General features: G+C 47.4%; 1 protein-coding gene across 1 annotated transcript in view; it reads left to right on the forward strand.

Annotated features, from left to right (window-relative positions):
- The window catches only part of LOC144511228 (organic solute transporter subunit beta), a 33,661-nt gene that overhangs the window by 7,315 nt on the left and 3,329 nt on the right, over positions 1–23,017 (forward strand). Inside the window, exons 2-4 of the mRNA XM_078241324.1 lie at positions 5,617–5,720; positions 18,592–18,741; positions 20,282–20,372. Of these exons, the coding sequence (XP_078097450.1) occupies positions 5,663–5,720; positions 18,592–18,741; positions 20,282–20,372 (299 nt within the window). The 5' untranslated portion in view covers positions 5,617–5,662. The remainder of the gene's footprint in view (positions 1–5,616; positions 5,721–18,591; positions 18,742–20,281; positions 20,373–23,017) is intronic.

Below are 23,017 nucleotides of genomic sequence, written 5' to 3' on the forward strand. Positions count from 1 at the left end.
GACTGTATATAATTACTACATCACCACATATATAAAATTTTGTGTAATTCAGATTGTTACATAGAGTCACGTTGCATTTATAGCATAGACTGAGGCCATTCTGCCCAAATAGTCTATATCAGTGCCTAGACTCCACATGAGCCTCCTTCCACCTTGCTTCATCTAACTCTTTCAACACCTGGTTCTTTTCTTCTCTCCCTCTTCCCCTTAAATGCATCTGTACAATTCACCTCAACTGCTCCACGTGGTAGCAATTCCACATTCTAACCATGCTGCTGGTTTAAAAAAAAAGGTCTTGTGAATGAAGACCTTCTTGGATTTTTTTGTTGCCAGTCTATTTATGACCCCTAGTTTTGGAATATCCTACAAGTTTAAACATTGCCCACTTGTCTGGGTGGGTGCAGCTCCAATAACACTCACGAACTTCAACACCATCCAGGACAAAGCAGTCTGCTTGATTGGAACCCCATCCACCATTCACACCCTCTACCATTCACGCATAGCATACACAGGATACACAGCAAAAACCTGCCGAGCTTCCTATAAAAGCATCTTCCAAATCTTCAACCGAGAATGACCCTGGCAACAGATGCATGGGAACAGCACCAACAGCAAGTTCCCTTCCAGATCACTTGGAACAGTATCACTGTTCCTTCACTGTCACTGGATCAAAATCTTGGAACTCCCTCCCTAAGACCACTGTGGGTGTACCTACACCACATGCACTGCAGAGGTTCAAGAAGGCAGCTCACCACCACCTTCGTTGTTTCTGTATTATTTCTACCAATTAAAGAGGATGATGTATGCCCGGATGTTCTCCTTGGCCAAACTAAATTATTTTCGAGCATTCGCTATGAGAATAGTTTTCTACATTACCAAGCTGGTTCCGGGGATGGCGGGACTGATGTATGAGGAGAGATTGACTAGGCACGGTAGCACAGTGGTTAGCACTGCTGCTTCACAGCTCCAGGGACCTGGGTTCGATTCCCGGCTTGGGTCACTGTCTGTGTGGAGTTTGCACATTCTCCTCGTGTCTGCGTGGGTTTCCTCCGGGTGCTCCGGTTTCCTCCCACAGTCCAAAGATGTGCGGGTTAGGTTGGTTGGCCATGCTAAAATTGCCCCTTAGTGTCCTGGGATGTGTAGATTAGAGGGATTAGCGGGTAAAATATGTAGGAATATGGGGGTAGGGCCTGGGTGGGATTGTGGTCGGTGCAGACTCGATGGGCCGAATGGCCTCTTTCTGTACTGTAGGGTTTCTATGAGGTTAGGATTGCTTTTGGTGGAGTTCAGATGAATGAGGGGGGGATCTCGTAGAGATTTATAAAATTCTAACAGGACTAGATAGGGTAGATGCAGGGGGGACATTCCCAATGGTGGGGGAGTCCAGAACCAGGGGGGACAGTCTGAGGATACAGGGTAGACCATTTAGGGCTGAGGTCAGGAGACATTTCTTCACCCAAAGAGTGGTGAGCCTGTGGAATTCATTATCACAGGAAGTAGTTGATGCCAAAACATTGAATGTATTCAAGAGGCGGATGGATATAGCACTTGGGGCGAATGGGATCAAAGGTTATGGGGAAAAAGCAGGATTAGACTATTGAGTTGGACAATCAGCCATGACCTTAATAAATGGCGGAGCAGGCTCGAAGGGCCGAATGGCCGCCTCCTGCCCCTATCTTCTATGTTTCTATGTTTCTCGATGGCAATCAGGAATGGGCAATGTATACTGGCCTTGCCAGCAATGCCCACATCCCATGAAAGTATAAGAACATCTACTCAACATCTACCCTATCAAATGTCTTCATTTGTTGAATGAACTGTATTATAATATCCTCAACATCCCCTTTTCTGGTGGAAAGAGCCCCAGCTTGTTCAGTCCTTCCTGACAGTCATCACCTTTCGGTTGCTGATCCTGTCACACATGCTATGGATAAAGTATATCTGGGGTCATTACCCTTTTGCCTGAAGACATGCTAAGTTTGAATACACTCTGCAGCGGGGATACTAGAGACTGATGCCAGTTCAGCAACTTTCCTCAGTGCAGCATCAAGGTGGCGGACTTCCAGCTCCTCAGAATGATCTGAAGGTTAGCCCAAAGGAAAGGTCAGCTCTCGGCCTTGCTCCTGGTTTACCGTCAGTAAGGAGTCTCACAGCACAAGGTTAAAGTCCAACAGGTTTATTTGGTAGCACGAGCTTTCGGAGCACTGCTCCTTCATCAGGTAAGTGGGAGTTCTATTCACAAACAGGGCATGTATAGACACAAACTCAATTTACAAAATATGGTTGGAATGCGAGTCTTTACAGCTAATCAAGTCTTAAAGGTACAGACAATGTGGAGTGGAGAGAGCGTTAAGCACAGGTTAAAGAGATGTGTATTGTCTCCAGCCAGGACAGTTAGTGAGATTTTGCAGCCCAGGCAAGTTGTGGGGGTTACAGATAGTGTGACATGAACCCAAGATCCCAGTTAAAGCCGTCCTCATGTGTGCGGAACTTGGCTATCAGTTTCTGCTCAGCGACTCTGCGCTGTCGTGTGTCGTGAAGGCTGCCTTGGAGAATGCTTACCCGAAGATCAGAGGCTGAATGCCCGTGACTGCTGAAGTGCTCCCCCACAGGAAGGAACAGTCTTGCCTGGTGATTGTCGAGCGGTGTTCATTCATCCGTTGTTGTAGCGTCTGCATGGTTTCCCCAACGTACCATGCCTCGGGACATCCTTTCCTGCAGCGTATCAGGTAGACAACATTGGCCGAGTTGCAAGAGTATGTACCGTGTACCTGGTAGATGGTGTTCTCACGTGAGATGATGGCATCCGTGTCGATGATCCGGCACGTCTCGCAGAGGTTGCTGTGGCAGGATTGTGTGGTGTCGTGGTCACTGTTCTCCTGAAGGCTGGGTAGTTTCCTGCGGAAAATTGTTTGTTTGAATTTGTGCAGTTGTTTGAAGGCAAGGGGCCACACTCCACGCCAACCCCGCCCCCTCCCCGCCACTCTCTCCCCCTCACCCCCGCCGCCACACTCTCTTCCCCCCCCCGCCAGTTCCCCCCCCGCCAGTTCCCCACCGCCAGTCTCCCCCCCCCCCCCCCCCCCGCCACCGGCCAATCTACGCACCCCCCCCCGCGCATCTCCCCATCCCCCGCCACTCTCGCCCCCCCCCCCCCCGTCGCTCTCTCCCCCCCGCCACACTCTCCCCCCCCCCACTCTCTCCCCCCCACCTCCCCGCCACTCTCCCCCCTCCCCCCTGCCACTCTCCCCCCCCCCGCCACTCTCCCCCCGCCACTCTCTCCCCCCGCCACTCTCTCCCCCCCGCCACTCTCTCCCCCCCGCCACTCTCTCCCCCCCGCCACTCCTCTCCCCCCCGCCACTCTCTCCCCCCGCCACTCTCTCCCCCCGCCACTCTCTCCCCCCCGCCACTCTCTCCCCCCCCCACTCTCTCCCCCCGCCACTCTCTCCCCCCCGCCACTCTCTCCCCCCGCCACTCTCTCCCCCCGCCACTCTCTCCCCCGCCACTCTCTCCCCCCCGCCCACTCTCTCCCCCCGCCACTCTCTCCCCCCGCCACTCTCTCCCCCCCGCCACTCTCTCCCCCCCGCCACTCTCTCCCCCCCGCCACTCTCTCCCCCCCCGCCACTCTCTCCCCCCCCACCCCCCCGCCACTCTCCCCTCTCCCCCCCGCCACTCTCTCCCCCCGCCACTCTCTCCCCCCGCACTCTCTCCCCCCGCCACTCTCTCCCCCCCGCCACTCTCTCCCCCCCGCCACTCTCTCCCCCCCATCGCTCTCTCCCCCCCGCCACTCTCTCCCCCCCCGCCACTCTCTCCCCCCCGCCACTCTCTCCCCCCCCCCCACCACTCTCTCCCCCCCCCCACCACTCTCTCCCCCCCGTGCCTCCCCCCCCATCCATAGTGCTGACAGTCAAATCCTCTGCCTTTATTACTAAATGTAGAATGACTGCAGAATTAGAAGGTGCAGAGGAATCTAGATGTTCTAATGTATGAGTCATGAAAAATTTGTATGCAGGTACAGCGTCTCTTCCCCCCTCTCTCCCCACCCTCTCTCACCCCACCCCTCTATCCTCCCTCGTCTAACCCCCCCCCGCTCCACCCCCCCCCCCCCCCCCCCCCCACCCCCCTCCTTCCTGTGAGAGAAATGTATTAAATCTGGTAGGTAATGAGGAGACCTTGCAACGCGGTGGTAGCATCCCTACCTCTGGGTTCAAATCCTACTTCAGGACTTGATGGCCATTAGAGGGTGGGTCATAATGCGGCCAAACAGGTTTACTGTCAACCTGTAAATCCTTCTGCTCTGCCCAGTGCAAGTGGTGAGAGTGTGAGAGATTCTAGGTCAGCTATCTGCCAAAACAACAACACAAACATTGCAGTATCTTGCCAAGCATAAGCAGGGACTAATCCAGAAGTGCATGGTCACTGGGGCCTTTTCAATTATGCATGGCTTTTAACAGTGTAAAGAGAGAAAGTTTGACATGAGTATTTGTATTTCTAAAGACCCAAGATATTCAATCCCCAAACCGGACCAGACCATCGTTAAATATGACTGTAATTACTGTGTTCAAGTACTACTCCTGGCTTTTACATTCAACATTATTTTAAGCCTCATTCCCAGGATAAGTGAAGAAGGTCATTTAACCTATTTTATCTATCTAGAAAGACCATTCAGTTGAACGTATGGACAAGTCTACTAGGAACGTTCGAGAAGTGTTGTTGCAATTGTACAGGGTGTTGGTGAGACCACATCTGGAGTATTGTGTCCAGTTTTGGTCTCCTTATTTGAGGAAGGATGTGGTGGCATTGGAGGCAGTTCAGAGGAGATTCACCAGATTGATTCCGGGGATGAAGGGGTTGACGTAAGAGGAGAGATTAAAGAGTTTGGGCTTGTGCTCACTGGAGTTTAGAAGGATGAGAGGGGATCTGATCGAAGTATATAAAATTTTAAAAGGGATTGACAAATTAAAAGTAGACCAAATGTTTCCTCTTATGGGGCAATCTAGAACAAGAGGTCACAGGTATAGGTTGAGAGGCGGTAGATTTAAAACTGAGATGAGGAGGAACTACTTCTCGCAGAAGGTGGTGAATTTGTGGAACTCGCTGCCCCATAGCGCGGTGGAGTCTGAATCATTGAATGGTTTCAAGAAGGAGATAGATATATATGTTTAAAAAAAGGGGATATGGGGAACAGATGGGAAGGTGAATTTGAGACCAGGGAGAGATCAGCCATGATCTGATTGAATGGCGGAGCAGGCTTGAAGGGCTGAATTTGCCTATCTCTGCTCCTAATTCCTATGTTCCTTTAGACCCTTTGAACTTAATCCTAAACTGCGGAGTATATTTTCCTCTTTGTGTAGAATTAAGAAGTATTTTACTAAGTTATCATAATGAACCAAACAGTTCATCAAATTCACGTTAAGTTTATAAAAAGGGGAAAATAAAGTCCACTGAAGGTCTTGTTACCATTCTTGGAAGATAGACCAGTGAGTACGCTTGTCTTGGCTTTCCAGATACTCTGCTTATATAAGCCCCTTGTATTTTTTCAACAATGCAATTTTCTTTGTGAGAAGAAGGATTGTAGTTTATATATGTCATCAATTTTTTTCCTCTTTTCTCCCGTAGATCTCGAGAAATTGGACTTGGCACGTACTCTAATACAGAAAATAAAATGTCTGAGTTGAAGAGAGACCTCTATGGTTGGCTTACTCTGTGTGTGCTCCTACAAGGTAATAACCACTGATGTCTTGAGAGGGCGTGTGTCTGAAACATGCATTAACAATTTGCATCTGTATTGCCTGTCGTTCATGGACATTACACCTGAGCGTATCAGAGGACAACAAGTAAAACAGGAAGAAGAACGTTGAGTGGAGAGAGCGAAAACTGGGACAGATAAATGAGTTTTTAACAGCACGAAAGGAGGTCATTCAGCCCATTGTGCTTGAGTTATTTCTTTGATAGAGCTGTCCAATTTCGTCCCACTCGCCCCATTCCTTCCCCATAGCCCTGTAATGTTTTTATTTTCAATATGTATCCACAATTCCTTTTTTAGGAGGCTTTTGACGAGAATGACCGAGGTAGAAAGAGAAAGTGATCTTGGGAGACCGTTCCAGGAGGGCAAAAATGTGGTGCCTATTTGCTGTTCTCAGCAGAAAGCTAATACTTGCTTCGTCAGGATTTGAAAATTGTACTTGTACATATTTACAGGAATTTGGTGCATTTTTGACTTTGCTCTGGTGTTGTCCCAAATGAGAATGAGTAATCCAGATGTTTTCTGTTTTGTTCCCCAAAAGTGGAGAAGGAGGCCCTTCAGCCCATCAAACCTGCAATTGACAGCATTCCCACCCCATTCTCATAACCACACTTATTTACCCTGCTAATCCCCATGGCACTAAAGGGGAAATATAGCGTGGCCAATCCACCTTCCGGTGTCATGGTGACACAATGGTTAGCACTGCTGCCTCACAGCGCCAGGGACTCGGGTTCGATTCCCAGCTTGGGTGACTGTCTGTGTGAAGTCTGCATGTTCCCCCCCCCGTGTCTGCGTGGGTTTCCTCCGGGTGCTCCAGTTTCCTCCCAAAGTCCGAACGACGTGCTGATTAGCTGCATTAGCCATGCTAAATTCTCCCTCGGTGTACCCGAACAGGCACCGGAGTTTGGCGACGAGGAGATTTTCACAGTAACTTCACTGCAGTGTTAATGTAAGCCTACTTGTGACACTAATAAATAAACTTTAAGCTAACTTGCACATCATTTGGAGCGTGGGAGAAAACCGGAGCACCCGGAGGAAACCCACCCAGATATGGGGAGAATGTGCAAACTCCACACAGACAGTCACCAAAGGCTGGAATCGAACCCGGGGGGGCGGCGGGGGCGGCAGGTGTGGGGTGGGGGGGGCGGCGGGGGCGGCAGGTGTGGGGTGGGGGGGGCGGCGGGGGTGGGGTGGGGGGGCGGCGCGGGCGGGCGGCGGGGGTGGGGTGGGGGGTGGCGGCGGGGGTGGGGGTGGGCGGCGGCGAGGCAGGGTGGGGGTGGGCGGCGGCGGGGGGGGTGGGGGGGGGGTGGGGGTGTGGGGGGGGTGGGGTGGGTGGGGGGGCGGCGTCGGGGGGTGGGGGGGGAATTCTGAACCATGAAATAAACTGCTACCTTTTATGCTAATTCACACTTGGCATCAAAACAAAATTATAGTGTAACCTCTTCCAAAGAGAGCAGATATCAGCCTGCCTCTGTTTAGGTCCAAAGTTAAGACAGTCTGTTAACAACCCTGGTGTCACGTTTAATCCTGAGACGAGGTTCGGACTTCATATTTGTATAATCAAGCCCTGAGACTGGAAATTCACACCAAGGTCAACACACCTATCAATGGTCTGTCAAATTATCTGTCCCGCCGGCTGGGGGAATCGGAATTTACCCCTATGTGTTTGACCAAGCTTTTGGCCATCTAGCGTAATATCTTGTCTCATACTGCTCTTGTGAAACACCTTGGGATATTTCACTAAATGAATCTAAGGGTGGAATTTTCCCATCCCCCTCGCCACTGGAATCATAACGGGCGGGGGGACTATGTAAAGGTCCATTGATCTCGGATGGGATTTTTCAGCTTTGGGGCGAGCGTGACCGGAAAATCCCACCTTCAGTTGTTATTGCCTCAATAATAACAAACACCGAAGGGCGGGATTTTCCAGCCACTCATTGGCATGTTTTCCGGCGGCAGTTCACTTTTGGCCACTGGTGGGATCTTCCTGCCAATACCTCCGGCGTTTTGCGTGGCTCACCCTGTCCCGTCACTGGGGAACCGGCCACGCAGACGGGGGGGGCATCGCCTTCAACGGGACAGGAAGATCCCATCAGAGTCAAGGGCCGGAGAATCCCATCCTGAGACGTTTACTGCTATTGAGAGCCAGAACTGCACTGCAACTTCAGAGTGCACGCAATGGCGCAGGGACCATTCTCTAACAAGTTACAAGTTATGCTGATTTTCGGGTCCTATTTTCAGAGCTGATGTTAGGAAGTGCGGAGCCTGTTTGGGAGCATATCCACCAGGCAAGGCTGACTGTGGAAGGGATGACGAGCAGGACTTAATTAAAGGAAGCAAATAAACAAAGCACTTGTATTTTTCCACTATCTTCTTACACCACAGTGGAAGATCTCGATGAATTTGCTAAAAATAATAACAATTACATCTCCCGTGGTAGCATGCTGCCAACATATCTGGTGTTAGGAGATACAATTCAGATTAAATCAGTCCAAAATAGAAATAGATGATAATGTGACCCTTGATTTCTACTGCACTAAAGTATCCACATAAGCTGTCGTTGGTTAGTCTAATTTTATCAGCTACCCTTGATTTTGAATTATTTCTGGAAGTTCTGCTTGCTGTTTAGTTTTAGTTTATTGTCAAACAATAGTTTATTGTTATTAAATAGTTTATTTTAGTTAGTGTCACAAGTAGGCTTATACTAACACTGCAATGAAGTTACTGTGGAAGTCCTCTAGTCGCCACACTCCAGCGCCTGTTTGTTTTAAAGTTTATTGATTAGTTATTATTAAACCACTTTGTGATGCACATTGTGGTTTTGATACAGTGTGTGTGGGAATGATAATGACTGTTGCTAGGTCCCTGCCTGCCCTGAGTGCATTCTACTTCGACTGTACGGATTTGCTCAATCCCAACTTTAAGTTTATTTATTAGTGTCACAAGTAGGCTTACACTAACACAGCAATGAAGTTACTGTGAAAATCCCCTAGTCACCACACTCTGGCGCCTGTTCGGGTACACCTGAGGGAGAATTTAGCACGACCAATGCACCCTAACCAGCACATCTTTTGGACTGTGGGAGGAAACCGGAGCACCCGGAGGAAACCCGTGCAGACACGGGGAGAGCGTGCAGACTCCGCACAGGCAGTGACCCAAGCTGGGAATCGAACCCGGGTCCCTGGTGCTGTGAGGCAGCAGTGCTAACCACTGTGCCACCGTACAGTCTCACTGAGACTATGTCGGTAACTTGAATGAAAGATCACAGTGTCTGGCTCTTTGGGAAATTGGTGCAGCTTGTTGGGTTGCGGCCACATATCCACAGTCACTCAAAAGATGATATTGTATGTTATTAAATGACCAGGGATTTGATTAAATACTATTGTGGAAATGATCTTTATTGAGAAAGTGGGACGAGGGATATCTGCCTCCTCATAATGTGTAAGCTCACAAAAAAATCTACACCTACTCAACCATAAAATATTAAAGCGAATGCTGGAATCTGAAACAAAAACAGAAAACACTGGAACATCTCAGCAGATCAGACAGCACCTGTGGAGAGAGAATAGAGCCAACGTTTCGAGTCTGGATGATCCTTCGTCAGAGCTGTTCGGTTATGTTGGTTTTAAGGGTGAATTCTGACCATGAATGCAAAGTTATTTACATGAAATCTGGACTTTGCAATCACAAGTAAAGCATTGATGTTTAGTGCATTAGTCATACCTCAGAAGAGATCAGATAAGAGTGGAATAGCTCCAAAGGAATAATGTAATTTTAAAGTATGCAGGAATATTTAAACCTCAAGATCCGGCATTCGGCTGTTAAAATAACATAGCCAATGTTGAAATGCTATTCCAACAATTTTGCATTTTCAGCCAGGTAAGAGGGAGCAATGAGCTCTGACAAAGAGTCATCCAGCCTCTTAGCCTTGGCTCTATTCTCTCTCTCATAGATGCTGTCAGACCTGCTGAGATTTTCCAGCATTTTCTGTTTCTGCTGTGAAAGGGGATCATTGTTAGTTTTTTGATTTGATTTATTATAGTTACATGTATCGGGATACAGTGAAAAGTATTGTTCCTTGCGCGCTATACAGGCAAAGCATACTGTTCGTAGAGCACATAGGGGAGAAGGAAAGGAGAGGGTGTAGAATATAGTGTTGCAGTCACAGATAGCATGTAGAGAAAGATCAGCTTAATGTAAGGTAGGCCCATTCAAAAATCTGATGGCAGCAGGGAAGAAGTTGTTCTTGAGTCAGTTGGTACATGATCTTAGACTTTTGTATCTTTTTTCCCAACGGTAGAAGATGGAAGAGAGAATGTTCCGGGTGCATAGGATCCTTGATTATGCTGGCTGCTTTTCTGAGGCAGTGAGAAGTGTAGATGGAGTCAACGGATGGGAGGCTGGTTTCCGTGATGGACTGGGCTACGTTCACAACCCTTGATAGTTTCTTGCGGTTTTGTTCAGAGCGGGAGCCATACCAAGCTGTGATACATCCGGAAAGGATGCTTTCAATGGTGCATTGATGATATAACTAGAGAAATTCCTTACTAAATTCAACAAATAACCAGAAGAATGCAAGGAGCTATGCTGAATGTGTGGAGATTTGCATTACGTCAGTCTGAATTCACTTTTATTTGATGACAAAGCACCCAATTTGGACAATGAAGTCTCAGGCAAATGGAAAGTTCAGTGGCATCTTTAACAAAAAGCTTTCATGGGCCTTTGAACACTGCAGCCTCTGTGCCAGTTAGGCTTTGAGAGAGCAAGAAACAATGCCGTATTATTTGGAAAGTTAACTCCTGTATTCAAAATGTTCCTCTCCTCCTATGGTGGCACGTGGCACAGTGATTAGCACTACTGCCTCACAGCGCCAGGAACCCAGGTTCAATTCTGGCCTTGGATAACTATTTGTGTGGAGTTTGCACGTTCTCCCCGGGTCTGCGTGGGTTTCCTTCGGGTGCTCTGGTTTCCTCCCACGCCCCAAAGATGTGTGGGTTAGGTTAATTGGTCATGCTAAATTGCCTCTTTGGGAGACTAGCAGGGTGAATACTTGGGGTTATGGGGATAGGGCCTGGGTAGGGTTGTTGTCAGTGTAAGTTCGATAGACTGAATGGCCTCCTTCTGCACTGTAGGGATTCTGTGATAACCTATTGACTCATTATGCACCATGTAGAAAACATTGGGGGCGGCACGGTAGCACAGTGGTTAGCACTGCTGCTTCACAGCTCCAGGGACCTGGGTTCGATTCCAGGCTTGGGTCACTGTCTGTGTGGAGTTTGCACATTCTCCTCGTGTCTGCGTGGGTTTCCTCCGGGTGCTCCGGTTTCCTCCCACAGTCCAAAGATGTGCGGGTTAGGTTGATTGGCCATGCTAAAAATTGCCCTTAGTGTCCTGAGATGCGTAGGTTAGAGGGATTAGTGGGTCAATATGTAGGGATATGAGAGAAGGGCCTGGGTGGGATTGTGGTCGGTGCAGACTCGATGGGCCGAATGGCCTCTTTCTGCACTGTAGGGTTTCTATGATTTCCATGATTCTCAAAACATAGGCAATCACTTCCTTTTAATGTCTTTTATATTGGGGATATTGTAAATGTGTAACCATATGACCTTCGGAAGAACCTTGTCGAGAGTCATTTCCTGTTCCCAGCTGTTCTTTTCAGCGGCTAAAATCACTGCAGAGTTTCTCTCTCTTATCACTTTCTCCTTCATTGCCTTCCCCAGACTGATTTTCTATTATAACTGTGTTGGAAGGAATGTCCTGTACAGGTTGAGTATCCTTTATCTGAAACCTTAGGGGCCGATTGCATTTCGGATTTCAGATCATTTTGTTTTTTGGATACCGTGTATAACCTTACGTTACAATAGTCTAGGTTAGCTACAGTCTAAAGAAAATAAAGTCGTGTGTCATAAATAATAAATGCAGGTTCACCACAAAAAAATCACAAGATAAACAGCGCAGACCTAGACTTCCCGTGTTAAAGGTTGATGAGGTTCAATTGAGCGGCACGGTGACACAGTGCTTGGCACTGCTGCCTCACAGCGCCAGGGACCTGGGTTTGATTCCCGGCTTGGGTCATTGTCTGTGCAGAGTTTACACATTCTCCCCGTGTCTGTGTGGGTTTCCTCCGGGTGCTCCAGTTTCCTCCCACAGTCCGAAAGACGTGCTGTTTAGATGCATTGGCCATGCTAAATTCTCCCTCAGTGTGCCAGAACAGGCGCCTGAGTGTGATAAAGAATACTCGATCTGTATAACTATCGGTGTCTACTGTTCTTGAATGCAGCTGACAGGAGAGACATCTCACTGAAGCTTCTCGTCACGGCAAAAGCCAGAATGTCAAATGTTCCGATGTGTCCAGGCCCAGCTGTGGGAACATATCTCTCTTTTCAACAATATTCAGATTTTTTGCAACCGTAACCCTTGGTTAACACCCTTCAATGGACGTTCAGAAAGGGGCACTTTACTAAGTTTGTACTTGATTTTAATTTAGTAATGTATAGCCTAATTAATGGAAACTCAAGTCAACCCTTTAAACTGTTCTAAAAGCAAAATACTGCGGATGCTGGAAATCTGAAAACAGTAAAAACAGAAAGTGCTGGATGAACACAGCAGCTCCAAAGGTGTGTAAGTGAGGTGGATTGGCCATGCTAAATGTGCAAGGTTACGGGGATAGAGTGGAGAGGAGGGCTTGGCTGGGATGCTCTGTCGGAGAGTTGATGCAGACTTGATGGGTCAAATGGCCTCAGAGAAACATAGAAGATAGGAGCAGGATGAGGCCATTTGGCCCTTCGAGCCTGCTCCACCATTCATTGCGATTATGGCTGATTGTCCAACTCAGTAGCCTAATCCTGCTCTCTCCCCATAACCTTTGATCCCATTCGCCCTAAGTGCTATATTTAGCCACCTCTTGAAAACGTTCAATGTTTTGGCATCAACTACTTCCTGTGGTAATGAATTCCACAGGCTCACCACTTTTTGGGTGAAGAAATGTTTCCTCATCTCCGTCCTAAATGGTCTACCCCGTATCTTCAGACTGTGACCCCTGGTTCTGGACACCCCCACCATTGGGAACATGCTCTCTGCATCTACCCTGTCTAATTCTGTTAGAATTTTATAGATCTATGAGATCCCCCCTCATTTGTCTGAACTCGAATGGAAATAATTCTAACCTAGTCAATCTCTCCTCATACATCAGTCCTGCCATCCCCGCCTCCTTCTGCACTGTAGGAATTCTATGGTTGCACACTAAATCCTACTAAAATTAATGCCAGATTACACCCCCCTGATTAAGGGTGAAATCTATCACGAATATATTGATCCCTCATCGTCTTTAATCAAAAGCACTGCAACTGTGTCCCCAGTTGGGTGGGTGGGGGGGGGAGGGGAGGGGGGGTTCTGAGTTCAATCATCATTCTTCTCTTGAAATCTGACCCCAATGACCAACCACAATGATCAGCTGAATTCCAACCAGAAGGTGTGAGATGAATATAATCCATGAGGACATTTTAATGTTCAGACCCAAGTTCCACCAATGTCCTTTAACTCCAACATCCGGCATTTCATCTTCTACTTTCGCATGCCATTATTGTAGCAAATCAGAATATTACCTGGAGGAATTAATCCTTTGCATCAGCTTTGTCAGGTGTTCAGGGGAATGACATACCTAAATCTATTAACATATTCATGGAGACTTCCTTCACATTACCCCTGACAGTGGTGTTGAATCGTTGTTGATAGCACAGACTGTGTAATAGCTCTGAACCTATCAGTGCTTGCTGGGCATGGCTTAAACAGAAAGCTCCTGAGTTAATTATGGACAGATCTGACTGCCATACTGGTATTAAGATAGTTATGACACAATCATCTCCTTTCTCCCAAACCGCTGAATATAGAGGAGACTTTCTCCCTCTGGTGGCCATCATGGCGCAATTAAGTTGCGTAAATCCCAGATAAAACCACATGCTGGTGTTGTACGTCTAGTTATGTCATAAGGGCAGACTATGATGTGGCCTTTGTGGGTACAGCCTTTCAAGACGGGGCCTACTCAAGTTCCATTTACAAGGACAAATATTCTGCATTGTGAAATTACTGGATTATTCATCCTTTGTTTTCTACTCCAATGTTTTCCATTCTAAACGAGGGAATGGCAATTCCAGTCGCGTTTCAGGCCAGTTCCAGTTTCATTTGTGTTATTTTTTAGGTGCCACCCTCGTTTTGCTGGGCGTACGTGTACTCCGTCTCTGGTGACACAACTATCATGTTGAATCTGGTGAGAGGCTGGGATCTTCAAGTGCATGTCTGTGATCCAAGGAGGCATCTTCCCTTCTTCAATCTGTCGTGAATTATCTTGTGTCCTTCCTATGACCCAGTGCCATGTGATTCACAAACATCATCTTCTGCTGCCTCCATTAAAGCTTGCTGACTTACCCTAAGAATGATATTCATCTGGTGGATATGTTCCTTGAGCTCTCCTACCACTTCTCTTTGATGACCCGATCCTCATAAGGTTCTTCCTTTTCCATCTCATTTTGTATCAGATAGTATCTTCCTCAATTTATTCCGCATGGTGCTTGTAGAATGTTCCGGACCATCCAAGTCCAGACTATTCACCACAGACGCACCTGTATTGAATGCAGTGGCTGTATCTTTAAGTTTACTACTTTGGGCTCAGTTGTACGTTACTCTTGCGTGCCATTTACAGAGCAATGATTTCTCTCTTGCCGACCATGGTACCTGTTCTCTCCCAAACTTATTTCATTAACTGGTGCAACTTTCTTCCTTGCAAGGCTCTGGTTTTGTGTTTGCAGGAAGTTGGCAATCCCATGTCAGTTAGATTGATCATTATTAGTACCAATGGGGCGCAGTGGTTAGCACTGTGCCTCACAGTGCCAGTGACCTGGGTTCCATTCCCGGCTTGGATCACTACCTGTGCAGAGTCTGCACATTCACCCCATGTCTGCGTGGGTTTCCTCCGGGTGCTCCGGTTTCCTCCCTCAGTCCGAAAGATGTGCTGCTTAGGTGCATTGGCCATGCTAAATTTTCCCTCCGTGTACCCGAACAGGCGCCAGAGTGTGGCAACTAGGGGATTTTCATAGTAACTTCATTGCAGTGTTAATGTAAGCCTACTTGTGACAATAATAAATAAACTTAAAGATCTGGGAGCTGAGTCATTATCGTAATCTGGTGGACCTTCACAGTGGCGGTACAGGAATACCGATCCCACCTTCATTCTGGGATTTTGGTTTGACTCCTTGATAATCTAATCACTACTAACAAATCACAGTGGCTAAAGCCATTCATGATGGCACAATGGTTAGCACTGCTGCCTCACAGCGCCAGGGACCCGATTTGCTTCCAGCCTTGGCTGACTGTCTGTGTGGAGTTTGCATGCTCTCCCCGTATCTGCGTGGGTTTCCTCCGGTTTCCTCCCTCTCACAGTCCAAAGATGTGCAGGTTAGGTGGATTGGCCATGCAAAAAAATTGCCCTTTAGTGTCAGGGGGACTAGCTAGGGTAAATGCATGGGATTGTGGGGATAGGGCCTGGGTCAGATTATGGTCGGTGCAGACTCAATGGGCTGAATGGCCTCTTTCTGCACTGTAGTGATTCTATGATTCTGACCTCCTTCTGCACTGTAGGGATTCTATGATTCTATGTGCAGGTTAGATGGATTGGCCATGCTAAATTGCCCCCTAGTGTCTCAAGATGTGTAGGTTAGAGGGATTAGCGGGTTAAATGCGTGGCGTTGCAGGAATCGGATGTGGAGTGGGCCTGGATAAGATGCTCCACAGGAGAGTCTGTGCAGGCCCGATGGGCCAAATGGCCTCCTTCTGCACTGTAGGGATTCTGTCATTAGAGCATCAGCATTCCTCTAGAAGCCACTCCATCAAAGGTGGAACATTTTTGGAATGGGGTATTAAATCCCAAAGCATCAATCGCAGTTGGAAATTTTATCTGTACGGCTCACATGTGGCCCAAAACAGTGTTGACATCCAGTCTCTGCTGACATTGGTTATCCTGGGCCTTCTAGCAACATCACCCGAGGAATTGTAGGGGAAGCTTAGCTGGGAGGTTCCCCAGAAATTCTTCCAAACTGGTGTCGAGTGATATGCAGAGAACATCCCGAACTCACTCTCAGAATATCGGTTAGCTGATCGAGGAGGGTTTTCCCCCTCTAGTGCCCCCCTCTTGTGTTACAGTGACAGAACACTGATTCGGGAAGTAGCAGAATTCTAGGCTAGGATATCATGTGCTGGATCAATCATTTAAACTTGTGCTATTGCGTTGAAGGAAAGTACTTATGCTCAGTTTCTTATTCAAATGCATGTATTGTGCAGTTTGCAGCATAAAGATTACAACTGTTTCTTCTGCTTGTGCTAAACCATTTACAGGAGCGGAAGCTTTTATAATAAAAAATTCTGACCATAAATGCTTGGAAGCCTCTTTAGAGGGTGATCAGGTGCTGACAGACAGATGCAATCCTGACTCGCTGCTCCAAGACTGGGTGTGGAAGCAAAACTGGCTTTTCAACCGAGGGACCCAAAGATGCCTTTCTGCAGGCCAGACCCTGGCTGTGCAGACCGCAGCCTGTGAGAATGTGACCAGCCTCATGTGGATCTGCACCAAGTGCCGGCTGGTCCATGTGGCCAGGGCTATGTATCTGATCGCTGACGGGAGCATGGTGTCGATCTCCAAAGAAAAGAGAAATTCCAAGTGGAGGTCGACGAACGGTACAAGCATTTGCGAAAAGCCATTTCAGGGTAAGGCAGAGGGCAGAGTGGATCATGAGCAAGGACATTCAGGTCTCACTTTTGATGCTCTTTTCAGGGCCCTAGCAGCTGACTGATCGACCTGTTAGCAATCGTAGAAGTAGAGAAACTTGCAGCAGGGAAAGAGGCCAGTACACCCATTGTTCCATCCCCTGAGCAGCTGACACCTGGGAACACCACCACCTGGAGGTTCCCCTCCAAGTCGCCCACCGCCCTGACTTAGAAATATATCACCGTTCCTTCACTATCGCTGGGTCCTGGAATTCCCTCCCTAACAGCATTATGGGTTTACCTACACCATAGGGACCGCAGCGGATCACAAAGGCAGCTCAGTACCACCTTCTGAAGGGCAACTAGGGATGGGCAATAAATGCCAGCCTCACCAGTGATGCCCACATCCCGCAAATGAAGTCTTAAAAATGCTGGCTTTTTGAATGAGCGCCTTTATGCTTAGCCACACACCTTCACCAATTGGAAACTTTATGTTGTGTTGGAACTGACGAGACTGTTCTTTTTGCTACTATTTGAAATTCTTTTGTGACATTTTCCGTAAGCGGATTGGAACCCTTCTTATCTGAAAAGCAGAGATTTGACAAACTGAAACGCACAAATCAAAGCTATTTAGTGATATTAAAGTTGAAGGCCACTGAGTTATAGCATGCAAAACATTTGAGCCCTCTGTAAGCTGATTAAACAGTGCCGGACAAAGTGCTTGCTTGCAAACCAGTCGACCTGAGTTCACCCCTCGGGCAGTAAGTCACATGCACATCACATGCTGATGGAATTCTTTCGTCTCAACAGCATTAAGAGTTCGGCAAGAACCAAAGAACTGCAGAACGATCATTCCTCCAAAAGGTGAAACCGAAGCCTGCATTTTTAAGTTGATGATTTTCCTTCTCTCTTCCACATGCTAACCCAGGGGAGCTGAGTCCAATGGCAACACCACTCACCACAGCCTGGGAATTGAACATGGAGCTTCTACTGACTTCCACACTTATCCAGTTTCGGGCAGTTACGGAGCGATAAAGTTTATTTTATTAGTCACAAGTAGGCTTACATTAACACTGCAATGAAGTTACTGTGAAAATCCCCTAGTCACCACACTCTGGCACCTGTTTGGGTACACTGAGGGAGAATTTAGCACGGCCGATGCACCTAACCAGCACGTCTTTCGGACTGTGGGAGGAAACCGGAGCACCCGGAGGAAACGCATGCAGACACAGGGAGGACGTGCAGACTCCACACAGTCACTGACCCAAGCCAGGATCGAACCCAGGTCTCTGGTGCTGTGAGGCAGCAGTGCTAACCACTGTCCCACCGTGCCGCATTGGTGACCTGCATTTATATTTATTAGTGTCACAAGTAGGCTTACATTAACACTGCAATGAAGTTATTGTGAAAATCCCCTAGTCGCCACACTCCTGTTCAGGTACACTGAGGGAGAATTTAGCATGGTCAATGCCCTTAACCAGCACGTCTTTCTGACTGTGGGAGGAAACCAGAGGAAACCCACGCTGGCACAAGGAGAATGTGCAGACTCCGCACAGTCACCCAAGCCGGGAATCGATATATTGTTCCTTTCAAAACCTCAGGACATCTCAAAATACTTTATGACTAATGAAGCACTTCTTGAAGTGTAGACATTTTTGTAGGAAATCCAGCACCTAAAATACATGTATCGAGGTCTCACAAACAGCAAGGTGATAATAACCAGATCATCTGTTTTCTCATGATGTTGACCGAGGGATAAATATTAACCAGGACGGCAGTGAAAACTCTCCAAACCTTCCCTGAAAAAGTGCCATGGGATGTTTTGCCTTTCACCTGGTTTGTGATCCTGGTTTAACACCTCATCAATAGAAAGCACGAATGACCGTGTTGCACCCCCTCTGTACCGCGCTGGATTATCAGCCTAGATTTTGTCCTCCCGCTTCCGGAGTGGGATTTAAACACACACCTTTCTGTATCCAGGGAGCCACTGATGGATGTATGGTTGCAATTGATTTGCAAAGGGTGGGGTTGTAGCTTTTAAATTCTGTGTAAGGATAAAGCCCTAACGGATATTTTCTAATTGCACTGAACAGAACATCTAGGGATAACATTAGCAAAGACTCAAACGTTATCAGCGGGGTACAAAGAAACTGGCGATGGGGTCATCAGGGATGTGAGGCAGAACGAGACAAGACTGGAAGAAACCACCACAGCAAAACAACTACCCTATCCAATGGAGGACTGTACGTACTGCACTTCATTTTTCTCTCTTTAATGCACTTTGCTTAATTTTTTTAAAATATGGATTATGTGGGTAAAAGTAAAATATTACGGATGCTGGAAATCTGAAATAAAATGCTGGAAAAACTCAGCAGATCTGGCAGCATCTGTGGAGGGAGAAACAGTTAACGTTTTGAGATTAGATTATGTGGACATATCTTGTACATTATAACCCAATGAATTATGTAACACTGTCAAAGTTTGGTGATTCAGGGTCACTTGAAAAATTAGAGAAGGAATGTTCATGGGGATAAATTATTTTTTTCCAGTAAGTTTACCTGATTGGATCTACAGTTTCTTAAATTAAGGCATTAGCGTCTGCTCATTTCATTACTGAGAGTGACCCAGGGCCAGCAGATCTACATGATATGGCAGGATTCGTGCCTCATAGAAATCCTACAGTGCAGAAGGAGGCCATTCGGCCCATCGAGTCTGCACCGACCACAATCCCACCCAGGCCCTACCCCCACATATTTACCCGCTAATCCACACATCTCAGAACTCTAAGGGGCAATTTTTAACCTGGCCAATCAACCTAACCCGCACATCTTTGGACTGTGGGAGGAAACCGGAGCACCCGGAGAAAACCCACGCAGACACGAGGAGAATGTGCAAACTCCACACAGACAGTGACCAGAGCCGGGAATCGAACCCGGGACCCTGGAGCTGTGAAGCAGCAGTGCTAACCACTGTGCTATCGTGCCGCCTCGTTCGTTGTCCATTGCAAACAGATCTTTGAACGCAATTGTGAATACAAGCACAAAATTCCACTCTGGCACCTGAACGTGGATTAGACATTAGTGTCGACAGACGAGGTGACCTTCCCCTGGCAACATTACAATGATTGAAAATTAGGGCTTCCTTTGCCCCTGCTTTTCTCAACAGATCTTTCTCTTCTCTGTTCCCCTTCTTAAGGTTTCATGGACAGCAAAGCTACCCCTCTCACAAGGGGAAACATCCTCTCAGCATCTACCCTGTCAATCCCCCTGAAAATCCTAAACGTCTCAATAAGTTTGCCCCTCATGCTTATGAACTCCAATGAGTACAGGCCCAACCCACTGAACCTCTGATAAGAAAATCCCTCCATACCCGGGATCTCCCAGTGAACCTTCTCTGGACTGCCTCCAATGCCAGTGCATCTTTCCCTAACTAAGGGGCCCAAAACTGTTCTCATTATTCCGGGTGTGGTCCAACTATTGCCTTGTGTAGTTTTAGCAAGACTTCCCTATTTTTAATATCCATTCCCTTTGAATAAAGGCCATAAGAAATTTTTCTCCTCATCTCAGTCCTAAATGGTTAACCCCTTATCCTGAGATTGTGACCCCCTAGTTCAAGACTGTTTAGTCAAGACACTGCAGTGAAGTCCTGTGGCTGGACATGTCTGCATGAGTCTTTAGAAATTGCTTTTTCTCCGGACACTACAGGCAACAAATGTTGATTGAATTGAGCAGGTTACCAGCTATGACCATATCAGGTTACCAGCAATGCCTCTATCTCTTACAGCCACTAATTGGAACTATGCCATGTTGGTGCTTGCATTCATTGCACTTTTCCTGGGATTTCTCATTCTGACTTTATGCTCCAGGGCAAACAGGTAAGTCAGACCTTGTTGTTTTCTTCCAGGTGTGTTATTTGATATTCTGTAGAATGTTCCCGATGGGCGGGATTCTCTGGCCTCCCAGCTGCATGTTTGTCAGTGGTGGGAGGCGGCATGCCATTCGCTGGCGATGGGATTCTCTGGTCCCATCACTGTCAATGGGATTTCCCATTGGAGCCACCCCACGCCGCCGGGAAACCCGTGGCAAGGGGTGTGCTGCCGGCAGGATCAGAGAACCCCACTGGCATGAACAGCCGGAGAATCCCATCCCTTTCCTGCATTAAAACATATTTATAGCTGCAAGATCTTGCTCATTCTGAGGATTGTCTAACGTAAATAGCCGTACGATGGAACACTCATGTCCAATGGCCAGAATTATCCAGCCCACCCCGGGGAGGATTTTCCCGTAGCAGAAGTGGCTCAACATTGGCCGCCGTGGGATCTTACAGTTCCATCAAATTCAAAGGCAATTTGCATGACCTGCTTATCTCACTGCCTAGAAAACTGGTACCAGGGGTTGACTTCACCGGGACTGGAAGATCCCGCCAGCGGGAAGGACTGGAAAATCCCACCAAATGTTACAAGGTTCAGTCAAACCGGTTCCCAAGTAAATTCCCTGTTTATCAATTTGCTTTTGACTGTAATACATTTTAATTAATTTTTCACTATGTTAATAGATTTTTTAAGGAAGAATGAGATTGGAAAATGCATGAAACCAAAAGGATGAATGCGGCACGGTGGCACAATGGTTAGCACTGCTGCCTCACAGTGCCAGGGACCTGGGTTCGATTCCCGGCTTGAGTGACTGTCTGTGTGGAATTTGCATGTTCTCCCCGTGTCTGCGTGGGTTTCCTCCCGGGTGCTCCGGTGTCCTCCCAGAGTCTGAAAGATGTGCTGGTTAGGTGCATTGGCCAGGCTAAATTCTCCCTCAGTGTACCCAAACAGGCGCCGGAGTGTGGCGACTAGGGGAATTTCACAGTAACTTCATTGCAGTAAGTCTATTTGTGACTAATAAATAAACTTTATTTTTTTACTTTAAAACTGGTAATCGGGAAGGAAACAATTGTCAAGAGTAAATTGTAATTGAGGGTTGTTAGTTGGTGTGGTCGCAGTGTGAAAATATTTCTTTAATATGAAAGAGATGGTGTGTTCCATGGCCGTGTAGTAAGATGGAGCCTGGTTAATATTCTACTCTGCCCAGCTCTTAATGGGAGTTGCGTTGAGTGAAGTCCTTCTACATTTAAAACACGACATAAAAGGTAAGTCTTCATTGCAGATGGAAATAAGAGTGGCAACCGGCAATGTGCCGTCAACCACAGCTACAACCTGTATTCATATAGTGCCTCAAGAGTCATTAAAAAGTAGCATTTCATAGGAGCATTTTAAAACAAAATACGGCACCAAGCCACGTGAGGAGATATTAGAGTAGACAGCCACAAGATTTATCAAAACGTTAGGTTTTAAAGAGCCTGTTAAATTAAAAGACTGAAATGGAGAGCGTAGAGGAAGGATGGATGGCACGGTGGCACAGTGGTTAGCACTCCTGCCTCGCAAGGGACCCGGGTTCAATTCCCGGCTTGGGTCTGTGTGGAGTCTGCACATTCTCCCCGTGTTTGTGTGGATTTCCTCCGGGTACTCCAATTTCCTCTTGCTGTCCAAAGATGTGCTGGTTAGGTGCATTGGTTATGCTAAATTCTCCCTAGTTTCGGGGGGGGGGGGGGGGGGGGGGGGGGGGGCAATTAGCAGGGTAAATATGTGGGGTTACGGGGATAGGGTGGGATTGTTGTCGGTGCAGGTTCGATGGGCCAAATGGCCTCCTCCTGTAATGTAGGGTTTCTAGGACAATTCTATGACTTCCAAGACTTGGGCCGAGGCAGTGAAGGTGAAATGATTATAGCCAGAGCGACCTCTAGAGGATAAAATTAGAGGAACACGGTATTAAGAATTAAATCACACATGTGGGACAAGTGTCTATAATTTTTATATATGAATAATAGGCTAAAGACTTTGGGCGGGATTTTCTGGCTGCACTCACCCCAAAGCATAATCTATTGGTAGTTTTACAGACTACATATTCTGCAATAGTTTATAGTTGAACAAAGAACAGTACAGCACAGTAACAGGCCCTTCGGCCCACCAAGCCTGTGCCGACTATGATGCCTTTCTGAACTAAATCGGCTGCCGTCAGTGGTGGTGGAGGCAAACTCAATAGGGTCTTTTAAGAGACTCCTGGATGAGTACATGGGACTTAATAGGATGGAGGGTTATAGGTAGGCCTAAAAGGTAGGGATATGTTCGGCACAACTTGTGGGGCCGAAGGGCCTGTTTTGTGCTGTAGTTTTCTATGTTTCTATGTTTCTAAAGCCAGAAAATCTCATCCGAGGTTAACAGAACTTTGCATGATCCATGTCCCGCCCGCTGCGATTCCTGGGAAAATTCCACTTTTTAAGTTAATCTTTAATTGATAAAGTTGAACAAGGTCTCTGTTTGCATCAGGTGGGATTAAGTATTTTGTGTGAAAAAGGGTGGCACAGTGGTTACCATTGCTGCCTCACAGCACCAGGTGCCCAGGTTCAATTCTAGCCTTGAGTGACTGTGTGGAGTTTGCACATTCTCCCCGTGTCTGCGTGGGTTTCCTCCGT

The sequence above is a fragment of the Mustelus asterias genome, chromosome 24 (genome assembly GCF_964213995.1).
Source record: "Mustelus asterias chromosome 24, sMusAst1.hap1.1, whole genome shotgun sequence".
NCBI classification, from domain to species: Eukaryota; Metazoa; Chordata; class Chondrichthyes; order Carcharhiniformes; family Triakidae; genus Mustelus; species Mustelus asterias.